This window comes from Panicum virgatum, chromosome 9N, assembly GCF_016808335.1.
Source record: "Panicum virgatum strain AP13 chromosome 9N, P.virgatum_v5, whole genome shotgun sequence".
Lineage (NCBI taxonomy): Eukaryota > Viridiplantae > Streptophyta > Magnoliopsida > Poales > Poaceae > Panicum > Panicum virgatum.
This window is the reverse complement of record NC_053153.1, coordinates 44,545,307-44,557,119: the sequence shown is the minus strand read 5'-3', so window position 1 is coordinate 44,557,119 and position 11,813 is coordinate 44,545,307. Positions and strand designations below refer to the sequence as shown.

The 11,813-nt window shown below is 44.3% G+C and overlaps 1 protein-coding gene across 1 annotated transcript; it reads left to right on the top strand.

Annotated features, from left to right (window-relative positions):
- Nucleotides 1-4,885: 4,885 nt before the first annotated feature.
- LOC120687222 (UPF0301 protein MAV_0052-like) lies at nucleotides 4,886-6,039 on the top strand. Its single transcript, XM_039969214.1, has 2 exons — nucleotides 4,886-5,074; nucleotides 5,158-6,039. Exons 1-2 carry the CDS (start codon nucleotides 4,951-4,953, stop codon nucleotides 5,919-5,921), a joined length of 888 nt encoding a protein of 295 aa, XP_039825148.1. The 5' UTR covers nucleotides 4,886-4,950; the 3' UTR covers nucleotides 5,922-6,039.
- The last annotated feature ends 5,774 nt before the right edge of the window (nucleotides 6,040-11,813 follow it).

Sequence of the window (11,813 nt, the reverse complement as noted above, 5' to 3'; positions counted from 1 at the left end):
CACTTTTATTGGTTTACCACTGAAGGAAAGTGTAGGCACGGGAATTGTGATTGTATTCCAATGAACGGGATGTTACATTATATAGGCAAGGATCAGCTAGGGTCTAAAAGGAAATATCCAATCTAGAGAATCCTTGCCTAACACAACACAAAACCCTAAAGCACACACAGGTGCCTGGCGCATGCAGAGCTGGGCGCATGGCCCCCTGCAGCGCAGCCCATCAGGCCCAATAAGCCAATACTAATGACGCATTAATGAATAACATCAATACATTCTAACAACCACTCTCCCTACAAAAATTGAAGAAGGCCCAAATTCAACCAATTATTGACAAAATAGTAGATCAGCTCCCTGGATGGAAGGCCGACCTAATAACAAAGGCAGGAAGGAGAATCTTGGTTCAGTTTGTGCTCACCTCCATGGTCATCTACTTGGCAATGACTCTCGACCTCCCTCCCTGGGCTCTTAAAGCTATCGACAAGGTTAGGAGAGGTTTTCTTTGGAAAGGAAGGAAAGATGTAAAAGGGGGATACTGTTTGTTGGCTTGGCCCAATGTTACCCAACTTGAGAAACTAGGTGGACTAGGCATCTCATAGCTACAACAATTAGGTTGGGCCCTAAGAATGAGGTGGCTCTGGTTACAAAATACAGAACCTAACAAACCATGGGCCTTCCTCCCAATTTAGGTTCATCAGTCGATCAAATCCTTCTTTAGTGTGGTTGTCATCACTCAGGTAGGAAATGGCATGAAAACATTATTTTGGACTTATCGCTGGCTGCATGGACAGAGCCTGGATAGGATTGTGCCTTACCTGTTTGGCATCATTTCCAGCAGAGCAAGGAAAAGGTCAGTGCATGAAGCCATTACTGAAATGAGATGGATATCGGACATAAGAGGGGCCCTAACTATCGATGTCCTGGCTGAGTATCTAGCCCTCGAGGATTTAATATCTGATGTTGTGTTACAACCAGAGATTGAAGACAATCACATTTGTCAATTCTCAGCCTCAGGAAAGTATTCAACAAAGTGAGCTTATGAAGCTATGTTCACTGGCGCCATTCAGTTCAGACCATGGGAAAGGATCTAGAGAAGTTGGGCCCCAGGTAAATGTAAATTCTTCATGTGACTAGTCTCACATAATAGGTGCTAGACGGCCGATCGACTAGATAGGAAGGCATTGCCCCATCCTAAGCATTGCTTTTTCTGTGATGAAGAAGAGGAGTGCTGCTGCAATGTGTTTCTTCGCAACAGTTGTGGTTTAGTGCTGATAGTGATCGGGCGCTCATAGCCTAGGAGGGGGAGAGGGTGAATTAGGCAAACTACAAACCTTAATCTCAAGCTCCAACTAATTTGCACATAAATTAAACTAAGACATACTATCTAGATGTGTGACTAGTGCTCTTCTAGTGTGAACACCCTCATCCCAAAAGAACTATGCAACCTATAGCCAATCCTATCAAGATACTACTCTAGAAAAGTAAGGCAAATAAGTTGCAAGTATAAAATACGGAAACTTAAAGGAGGGATGAGAGGAAGCACTCTTTGATATGAGGATTTATCCCGTGGTTGGTTAGCCACAAAGGCACACCTACATCCATGTTGTTGAAGCACTCACAAAGAGTATTGCTTCTCGACAATCAAGTCTCTTCTGGGTACACCGAGTAACCATGATCACCTTGATCCCGATTTCCACTAAGGAGCTTCACCAAGAAGGGTGGGGGTCTCCACGTCCCCCGCACAAGGATGTTGACGCCGCTCCAACACACCAAGCCGAAGGGGTGTTGACGTTGCCGGCGAGTCACCAAGACTCCAAGGATGGTCTGCGCACCAAGATACAATTTTGGTTCACTCTAGAACCACGCACAAGGCAGCAACACCTTGCTTTCTCACTCACTTTAGAGCTAACCTAGCACAAACACTCTCAAAGGTGTGCTAAGGATTAAAGATTTGATCACTAAGCTCTTGGATGGCTTGGAGATGTTCTTGGGTGTGGGTGTGATGTCTCGGAACTTCACAACTTCAAAATGTCTTAGGGGAGGCATATATAGGCCACCAAGTTCATGGAGCCGTTACTCCAACGGCTAGCAAAAAACCAGCCAAGCATCGGTTGAACCGACGCCACTTGGGTACAGGGTATCGGTTCAACCGGTCACTCTAACCCTCCAGGTAGCCATTGCACTTTTGACGCTCTACCTGCTGCTGACTCAGCACCCATCGGTTAACCAATGCAATGCACCGACGACCAATCGGTTCAACTGGTGCTGAAGAGATCTGCCTTGATTTTTCTGCAGCGCTGACATCATTGCATCGACGCCTTGCTCCGATGCACCATCGGTTTAACCGATGCTGAAGACCTGGTTCCTGCGTGCTTGACATGCTCTCTGGACAATAGTACGGTGAATGCACCGACGCCTATTTCTTGACTATCGGTTCAACCGGTGCTATTGAGATTTTTTGATTTGGTCTTCATGCACTCTATCCAATGCACCGATGCCTGTGCGTCGGTTTATCTGATGACTATCGATTAGACCAGTGCAGGGTCATCGGTTAAACTGGTGCTACTGTTTCTGCATCCACTTGTCCAACTCGTTGCGGCGGTCACAATGGTTTGAGTGTCTCGACTGTGAATTGAACACATCTCTACGGTGAATTGGATACGTTGGATTTTATCCATGGGACCTAAAAATCCTACAAATGTGATCTCACACATTTGTTAGTTCCATTGATTATGTTGTCACACAATCACCAAAATCACAAATAATAGTCTAATGGGGCCATGTTCCTTACAAGTGTTCTACAAGGGCTCGGTTTGCAGGCATTCAGGCCCGTCCCTGCGAGCGTTCAATCGGTTCGACTGAATAGGGCCCCAGTTTCCAGGGGCCCCAAATTCTGACGCTACAACCTATTAGGCCTATTAGAATTAGGCAATTGGCCCATGTTTCCTGGTTGCCGGGGCTCGATTTGCCTTTTCCACGGTCGCATCGCAACAACGACATCTCGCCTTCTCTTGCAGCTCGCACATCACACGATTAGGGCCGGCCGTCCGTCTCCGCAACGCAGGCTGTAGGGCATCAGCGCGACGCGGCGACGGCGCACCATCTCGACGACTTGACCGGCCAACTCCGCAGCCTGCACGCCTGCAGGCTGTTGCATGCTGATCGCCTCAACTTCAAGAACCGTAAGTCAGACTGCCGCAAGATAATTGATTGATGTTTTGTATATGTGTGCATCAGTTAATCTAGGTGTTTATTGTTTCAAGATCAAATCATGCCTTCTGCAAATCGGTCTAGAAAATATGATTCCGTGTCTCAAAAGTGTAAAAGAAAGCAAAGAATTGAAGATTTAACTCAATATCAGAAAGGCTTACTTGCATAATCTTAGAAAGCGTAAAAGAATATATGATCAATAGAGTTATATCGACCATTCCTGTGACTGTTGCATCATCAGAACAAAACTTTTCTAAATTGAAGCTACTGAAGTCTTACTTGCGTTCTATAATGACACAAGAAAGCTTAATAATTTGGCCATGATAGCACTTGAGAGTGACATGTTGGAAAAGATTGATTATGAATCTATCATTGAAAATTTTGTTTCACCAAAAGAATGATGCTATTCAAGTAAAGATTATGCAAGCAAGATTAAAAAGGTATGACTTTTGATGTTTTCTGTTGCTATTTAATATTATACTATATTCGTCAATTTTATGTTGTATTTTGCTAGTCAAGTAGGCCCCACTTTAGACATTTGTACAGGGCCCCCATTTCTGCTGGGACGGCCCTGCAGGCATTAATCCCGCAACCCGGATGATAACTCCTTGGATGATTGGTTGTACAAGGTGATGAACAGCAGGGTGGATGGCCTCGGTTAAATAGGACTCAACTATAATATTGGTGGCTTGGTCGCTGTGGAACCACACCAACCGTTGTGTTTTTGATGGACTGCAGCCAAACTTGAATTGGTTCTTTCTTCCATCACGGAGGAGCTGCAACTGTGGGACTTTGCTGGGGCTTGAGGAATTACTCACATCCTCGCCCAGTTACCAGCTGGTTAGGATAGTTGTACTTGTCTTGGATCTAGCCAAAAAGTTTTAAGGGCAATAGAGTGATAGTTTGGTGTGTGGGGGTTTATTTCTACAGGTTTTGTTTCCCCTGAAAAACAAACAATATACTCTGGGTATTCTCACCCCATTCTGCTTAATATATTGATACGCTGTTCTCCTGAATGTTGAGAAAAAAAAACGAGTTAAGGGCTTGTCAATATGAGACTGTTCTATGCTAATCGTTCTATTCTGCGCTAATAATAAGCCAAACCTACATTCTTTTAACTGAAAAATGTCCTAATGATCGCAAACTAGCTGTAGTTTTCCAAAAGTAACCTGCGCATAATCCATCGCCCGATGTCCGTGGTTCGGTTGATCAAACGGTTATGGAAAAGGCCGACATGCGTTGGCCCTGCTCTGCTTTTGCCTGTGAGCAATTTTTCTTGGCCCAGGGCTTCACACAGCCACACGCTGCCCCCAGCCATCACCAAAGACTGGTCTCCCAGCGGTCCGTGGCATAGTGACAGGCAGCTCTCCAAGCGGCATGGTCTTGTCGCCACCATGCTCCAAGTTGCTGTTCGTCAGTGTTCTCATCCCCGCGAGCCTCCCCAGCCAAGAGTTCCCAACATGGCTCGAATGAGCCGCACTTCCCGAGCCACATTCTGTGGCTGGTCCATGTGTCGGTCGCTGAGACTGGCCACGTTGCCGGGCGCCATTGGACCAGATCGGAGCGCGAAAAAGCGAACTACATCCCTAATCCAGAGGACCGAGATCTTGTGGGGCTCAGGCTCTCCGCTGCCTCCGGCTCCACCCGTCCGTCCTATTTACTTGCGGCTCTCTCCTACCTTTGTATAGCACTAGTCCAAGTGAGCACGTGATCGACCCCGGGCCAGTAGCGCGCTAGCTAGCAATGGAGACATCTTGCTTCTTGACCTCCAAACCATCGCCCAAGACGCCGGCCAGCGTCGTCGTTGCCAAACCCAAGCCTCATCTTCTCTTCGGCACCCGGCGTGCGGGCTCGTCCTCCGTCACTTGTGAGTGATCACTTTAATTACTCGTGGAGCTTCTCGCTCAATGCTCTGCTCACCAGAGCGATGCATGCGCACTTTGCGTGCAGGTTCCAGCTTCAACGCGCGCCCGTCGGAGGACGGCGCGGTTCCGGTGATCGACCCCGACTGGCGGTCCTTCCGCGCGCAGCTCTACTTCACCGAGCAGCACGCCAAGAGCGTGACCCCGTCCGCGTCCGCGTCCGCGACCGCGATACCGCCGCAGCCTGTGAAGATCGGCGACAAGTGGGCGCACCCGCTGGTGGAGCCCGAGAAGGGGTGCCTACTCATCGCCACGGAGAAGCTGGACAGCTCGCACATCTTCGAGCGCACGGTGATCCTCCTCCTCTCCGCCGGCGTGCTCGGCCCCGTCGGCGTGATCCTGAACCGCCCGTCGCTCATGTCCATCAAGGAGGCGGAGTCCATCTTCGCGGACGACGCCGACATCGCGGGCACCTTCTCAAGCCGCCCGCTCTTCTTCGGCGGGCCGCTGGAGGAGTTCTTCTTCTTGCTGGGGCCCCGTGCGGCCGCCGGCAGCGACGTGGTGGCCCGGACGGGGCTGTTCGAGGAGGTGATGCCCGGCCTGCACTACGGGACACGGGAGAGCGTCGGGTGCGCCGCGGAGCTCGCCAAGCGCGGAGTGGTGGACGTCCGGGACTTCCGCTTCTTTGACGGCTTCTGCGGGTGGGAGCGCGAGCAGCTGCGCGACGAGGTGCGCGCCGGGCTCTGGCGCGTCGCCGCGTGCAGCCCCGCCGTGCTGGGGCTCGCCAGCGTCGTCAAGGGCGGCCTCTGGGAGGAGGTGCAGGGGCTCGTCAAAGAGAGGAGGGTGTGGTGACCGCTGGCCAGTCTGCGTGTCTGCGTGTGCCGGTGGGATAATGTTCAAGTTTGGCATTGTAATTAATTAACTTGCGAGCAAATTGATCAAGAATTGGGATATGTTTGGTAGAGCTTCATATCATTCTTATTCTCGATGGAAGCTGATTTTCTAAAAGAAGCGATTTTGTGCCTAAAAGTGATAGAGAATCACTTCACAGAATCAGGAGAATCTACTTTCAACTCCAACCTCTTAGTTCATTTCACCGAATCAACTCACAGCATTAGCAGATAATCACATTTCTCTAAGAACAGCTCTTACTGGATTCATTAGCAGCGAATCAGCTGGGCAAGCTCTGCTAAATGCACTCTTAATAATGTTAAAGATTCCTTCTGGCACTATCAGCTCAGAACCACAGAAGACATTAGGGCACCCGCAATAGATTGTTAGTGCTCTCTATAACGAAGCCACATGGATGAAAATGAAGGAGAGAGAAAAATCCATCGCTAGAGAGGCTACATGCGGCTCGACACCCAGCGGACCCTACCCACATGAGGTCGCCAAGACGTGCCTCCGAGTGTGAGCACTCCATCTACCTCTGTTGCCGCTCTTTGGTCACCACAACAGAGACCGGTCATGGCTGTCAGAGACGGAAGGCCAGGGTGAGCGCGGCCACCAGCCGTACATCGACACGTACGATGACGCAGTGGGCACTAATACCATTGTGGACCTGGGGCGGACGCCGAAGCGGGCATCATGGAGCTCAGCTAATGCAGCGAGTTGGAATGCGGCCACCGGATATGGTGGGTCCAAGTGCAGGCAAAAGCTCGACTGCCGGCGCACGCAAGCCAAACCTGATAAGCGTAGTGGGAGGTACACCATCTATTTTATTTTGCTGATGAAATGAATATTTAACACTTGTTCCTTGGAATGTACTCCCTCCGTTCCAAATTATAAGTCATTCTAAAAATTTTGGAGAGTCAAAATATTTCAAAATTTGACCAAAATTATAAAGAAAAATACAAAGATTTATGACATCAAATAGGTATATTATAAAAATATAACTAACAAAGAATCTAATGATACTTAATTGGTATCGTAAATGTTATTATCTTGTATAAATTTGGTCAAACTTTGAAAATTTTGACTCTCCAAGATTCTTGGAATGACTTATAATTTGGAACGGATGGAGTAATAGTGATATGGGTAGATAGGTTTGAACTATAAATGTTGTTTATCATTTAGATGTGTTCATATACTGTTCGTAACTGGATATGCATTTATTTACTTTTTTTGTTGCAAACCTAACCGTGGTCCCACAACGTAGATGGAAGGACAGAATGATGTCAGTTTCTCTGCCATATTAATAATATATTTCTTAAAGGGTGGGGTCAGCTTTTTTCCTTGTTGAGTTGAATGGTGCTTCTATTCTTGGCTGCTGGTAAAGGAGAGTTCAACAAAGGTTGAAGGAGAGCTGTTCATGTTATATGTATGCTCTATTTGGTCCTAGATCTTGAGAATCTGGGTTTCAGTACTTTTGTTTCGAATGGATTTGGGGACGAGACCTGGAGGACTCTGTGAATCCTGGTTGTTGTTCGGATCTCTTTCCTCGACATTGGTTTCTAATTTAGATCTAGTTGGTGCATTGAAGGTGAGTGCTTTAGATTGGAGGATTCCTTGTTCTTTTTGTTGGTTTTGTGCTTTTTTGTTTGTATGGGGAATATACGTCCTTAACGTTGCAGTTTATGTAGTATACATGTTCATTTTGAGTTGAAAAGTTAGTTGTTTTATGATAGGCAGCATGGAACATGGAATGTTGATGTGTCGGATATGGTGGAGAATTGCTTGGGGAGCGGGGGTGAGTCTATAGTGGTTGTTGGTCTATGGAGAGGAAGGCTAACTCCATGTTGACATGTGTTGTTGTGATAGTAAAATAGGTTATTGTAGGCAGTAGATTATAGACTGTACCTAATATAATTTATGGAAGTTGACTATGTGTAGCAAATGTGTTTTGTTCATGTTGAAAAAGGATATTGAGAACTAAAGTTGTATATGTCCCTACTTTGGTAAAGGTGAGTCTCTAGTTGTATAGTGGCCATTGCTTAAGTATCTTGCAATCTCTAATGCGATAGCTTTGGTCAGAGTGATGATGTATGTGAATCTTTAAAATATTTTGATGTACATGTTCTTTTGGGATATGGTTTCTTGTGCGTTCCAAAGATTAGTATGTTTTTGTATGCATGTGTATACATCCTTCAAAACTTCAAATGTTATTTTTAGTACTAGTGCTCACTATTCGAGAAAAAGTGACCAATCTGTTGTATCACCCCAATGTTCTATCAAGAAATTGTTTGATGTTATAGCAAGTTTTGATGAGAAGAAAATTCAGTTAGTTCAACTTTAATTAGATTTGGTGGTCGAACTCATATTAAGTTCAGCAAAGAAGATATTGGTCTTGTTTTTCTAATCCCTTGTAGTGGTCATAATGTTCTTGAGAATGGTGTTCCTAGAAAGGAGTTCACTTTGAGAATGGAATAGTATCTTAGTGTGTATTCAAGGGAGAGTTGTAATATCAAATAAATCTGCTTATGAAGTTCTAATTAGAGATTGTAGTGGTGTAATGAGTGCAGAAGATGAAGATTGTTTCTGGGTAGCGTTTGTTGTATATGTTATGTCTACTCTACTAGCTCCTGGTGCAAAGTATCATTATGCTAGTATCAACTATTGGAATGCTTTTGAGGTGCCATCATTGATAAGGACATACGATTGTGGGCAATATGTGATGCATTAGCTTTTAGATGTTGTTGTAAAATTGAAGGATGACATTAAAAAATTGAATAAAATAGCAAATATCATAGGAAGCTAGCTATTTCTGTAGGTAAAGTAATTTGATATACTTTGATAAAATTTATGTAAAACATGGTGTAATATTTTGCATATTTATTGATGCTAATAAGTAAACTTTGTGATGATATGGAAATTGTTTTATAGGTGCTATACCTTGATAGTATAGACCTTGGATCATGGAATTTGGATCACAATGTTTTTCCAAGGATTTCAGTATTCCCTCTTCAAAGAATCAGGTTGATGATACTTTAAGATGTCCCATCTTCGTGGGATGGATGGTTCAAAACGGAGTTTGGTATTTCTAAGGTAATATGTTCCATATTGAATCTTTTTTTTGTAAATTTGGTACTGGTTTATAAGGTATTTGTTAATTTTTATTAATGCTATTATGGTCGGTGAATGCATCGTCCCGCTTGTGTAGATAATGGTCTACTCCCTCCGTCCCACAATATAAGCATTTGAAGCATTCAAATGCAAGAAATAGTAGTGTATTACAATGTTGCATGTGCCCCTAGGTTGATAAGGTAAGTGACAGAAAGCTGTGTATTGGCCCACCACAAAAGTACAGCTAACCGCCAACTCCGTTGATTTACTCCAGCCAGTCACATGGGTGCCAAAATTGGTGGGTGCATGCGCCAAAAATGGTGGTGCCAAGTTCAAACAACCAAAAATCAAAATGATAGCATAGGAGTACATAAGGCTTCCTTCTGTGGACCACCAACATTCCAGCTTCACCTCAGAAACTCCACACCTCCATGGCTCTAGACCTCAACATTCCACCAATAGAAGATGAAGAAGATGACCCTTTAGGGGGTTTACCTCTTGGCCAAGACCACCCACCCCCGGCTGGAGACCACCCCATACGAGATGGAGATGGGGCACCTTATTTTGACCTCAACCTAGCAGTATATGAATCAGGTTAGAGACTTTGTTGGAGCACAACACACAGTTTTCATGCATGCATACACTTGGTTTGCTTTGGTTTTGGGGTTTACCTAAGAGTTTTCTCACACTTCCATCTAGATGAAGTGGATGGGTTTTATGCACCTGCAGCAGCAGCAAACTTTGATTCAAGGCATAATAACCAATCACATCCATCAACTTTGCTTCGAGGATCACTTTGATCCCTGAAGTATCAAATAGACCATTTAAGTCCCTCAAGTTTCTCTGTTGTATCAAATTGCTCCCTATGCTGATTTGGCATGCCACATACTCTTGCCATGTCAGCGGTTGGAAACCTTGTGGATGAGTTGGCATGGTAGAATTGTCTTTTTTACCATGCTTCACCATATCTATTACAATGATTGTGTACAAGGCTGTTACAGCGAGGCCACAAAAATCATTGCATGATCTTTTGTCCTATGTACGTGCATCTAGCTCTAGTTTATGCCATGTAATAAGGATCAGATCAATTAAAAAATGATTTGTCCTGAACCCCTAAAAAATGTTTTATGCATTTATTGTCACCATGGTTTGATTTTTTGGGGGAAAATAATGGATATGTGGTACAACTTATTATGTTGTCACTATATTTTTCTTATCCTGCTTGAGGAGGCCTACGATATGACAAATTCTTGCATTGTAATCTGTCAAGTCCACATCTTGCATGATTTATAATTGGACAAGGGGTAAATGACGCAATTCTAATATGTTGACTCAGCCATGGCAACTAAAGCTAACATGGCATGAACATGTGGCATGCCACATCTGCCTAAGGATTGTTTTGATTCAACATGAAAACTTGAAGGACCTATACGACCTATTTAATTCTTCAGGGACCAATGTGACCCTTGGACCAAAGTTGAGGGACATATTTGGCTATTCTGCCTTGATTCAACATTGATTTGGAGGAAGAGGAGGCAAGTAGAGTACATGCAAGGTTAAGAGTAGTTTTCAACTAATTGATGTCATACCATTTTGTATCTAACATTTCTTGTTACTGCTGCTGTGTAGATGAGGACGCCGATGTATATGATAACAATTTTCATGTGATCTTCGATGAAGAGGAGCTCCAAGGGTCCAGTTATCATGGCGATCAAGGTACATGCAAAGAATGAAATTCTTCAGTTTCAGCAACTTTAGGATTTGAGGCTTTATGTAAATGTTTTACCTCTGAATTTTGATTGATTTCTGCATGTAGCTGATGTGTTCAATGCCGCCAATGAAATAGCCACCTTTGATCTGAACTATGACTTGGACGAAGAGAGTCTCAATGGGTCTTGTGATGAAGAACATGTTGAACAAGGTCAAACCAACATTACAAAAATAGTGTATTTTCAGCAATAATCACATAATAACTTTAAAAATGAAAATAATCTCATAGGCAACCAAACTCAACTTGCAAACATGGTGAATAGAAGGAAGAATTTGTCGCACAATGAAAAACAAGAGATTTATGAAGCTTTACTTCACCGGAGCATGAATGGCAAATTGAAAAGAAGGACCACAACAATAGTAGCCAATTTGTTTAATGCTAATAGGTGTTATGTGCAATCTATATGGAGGACAGCAAAGGAGTGCCTTGTTGCAGGTGTACTAGTCAATGTAACATGTAAAAGGAAAAAAACTTATGGTCGCAAGAAGGTTGCCGTTGAATTGGCTACAATTGCAACACTACCTTTGGATAAAAGGACCACTTTTAGGGCTCTAGCTCATGAACTAGGTGTGAAAAGGTCCACTCTGCACCGCTGGTTCAAAGAAGGCAAGATACGTCAACATTGTAACACTCTCAAGCCATATTTGAGAGATGACAACAAGAAGGCACGACTGCAACATTGTGTAGCTATGCTAGACGTTGGTACATTGTGGTTTATTGATATGAAAAACATTATTCACACAGACGAGAAATGGTTCAACACCACAAACAAGGCAAAGAAGTTCTACATGCTGCCCAAGGAACATGATCCACTGAGAACAATCCATAACAAGAATTCTATTCCTAAACGCATGCTCCTATGTGCTGTAACTACTCCAAGATATGATGAAGAAGGGACATGCTACTTTGATGGCAAACTAGGCATATGGCCCTTTGTGAGACAGGTGTAGTCATAATGATCATTGCAGATT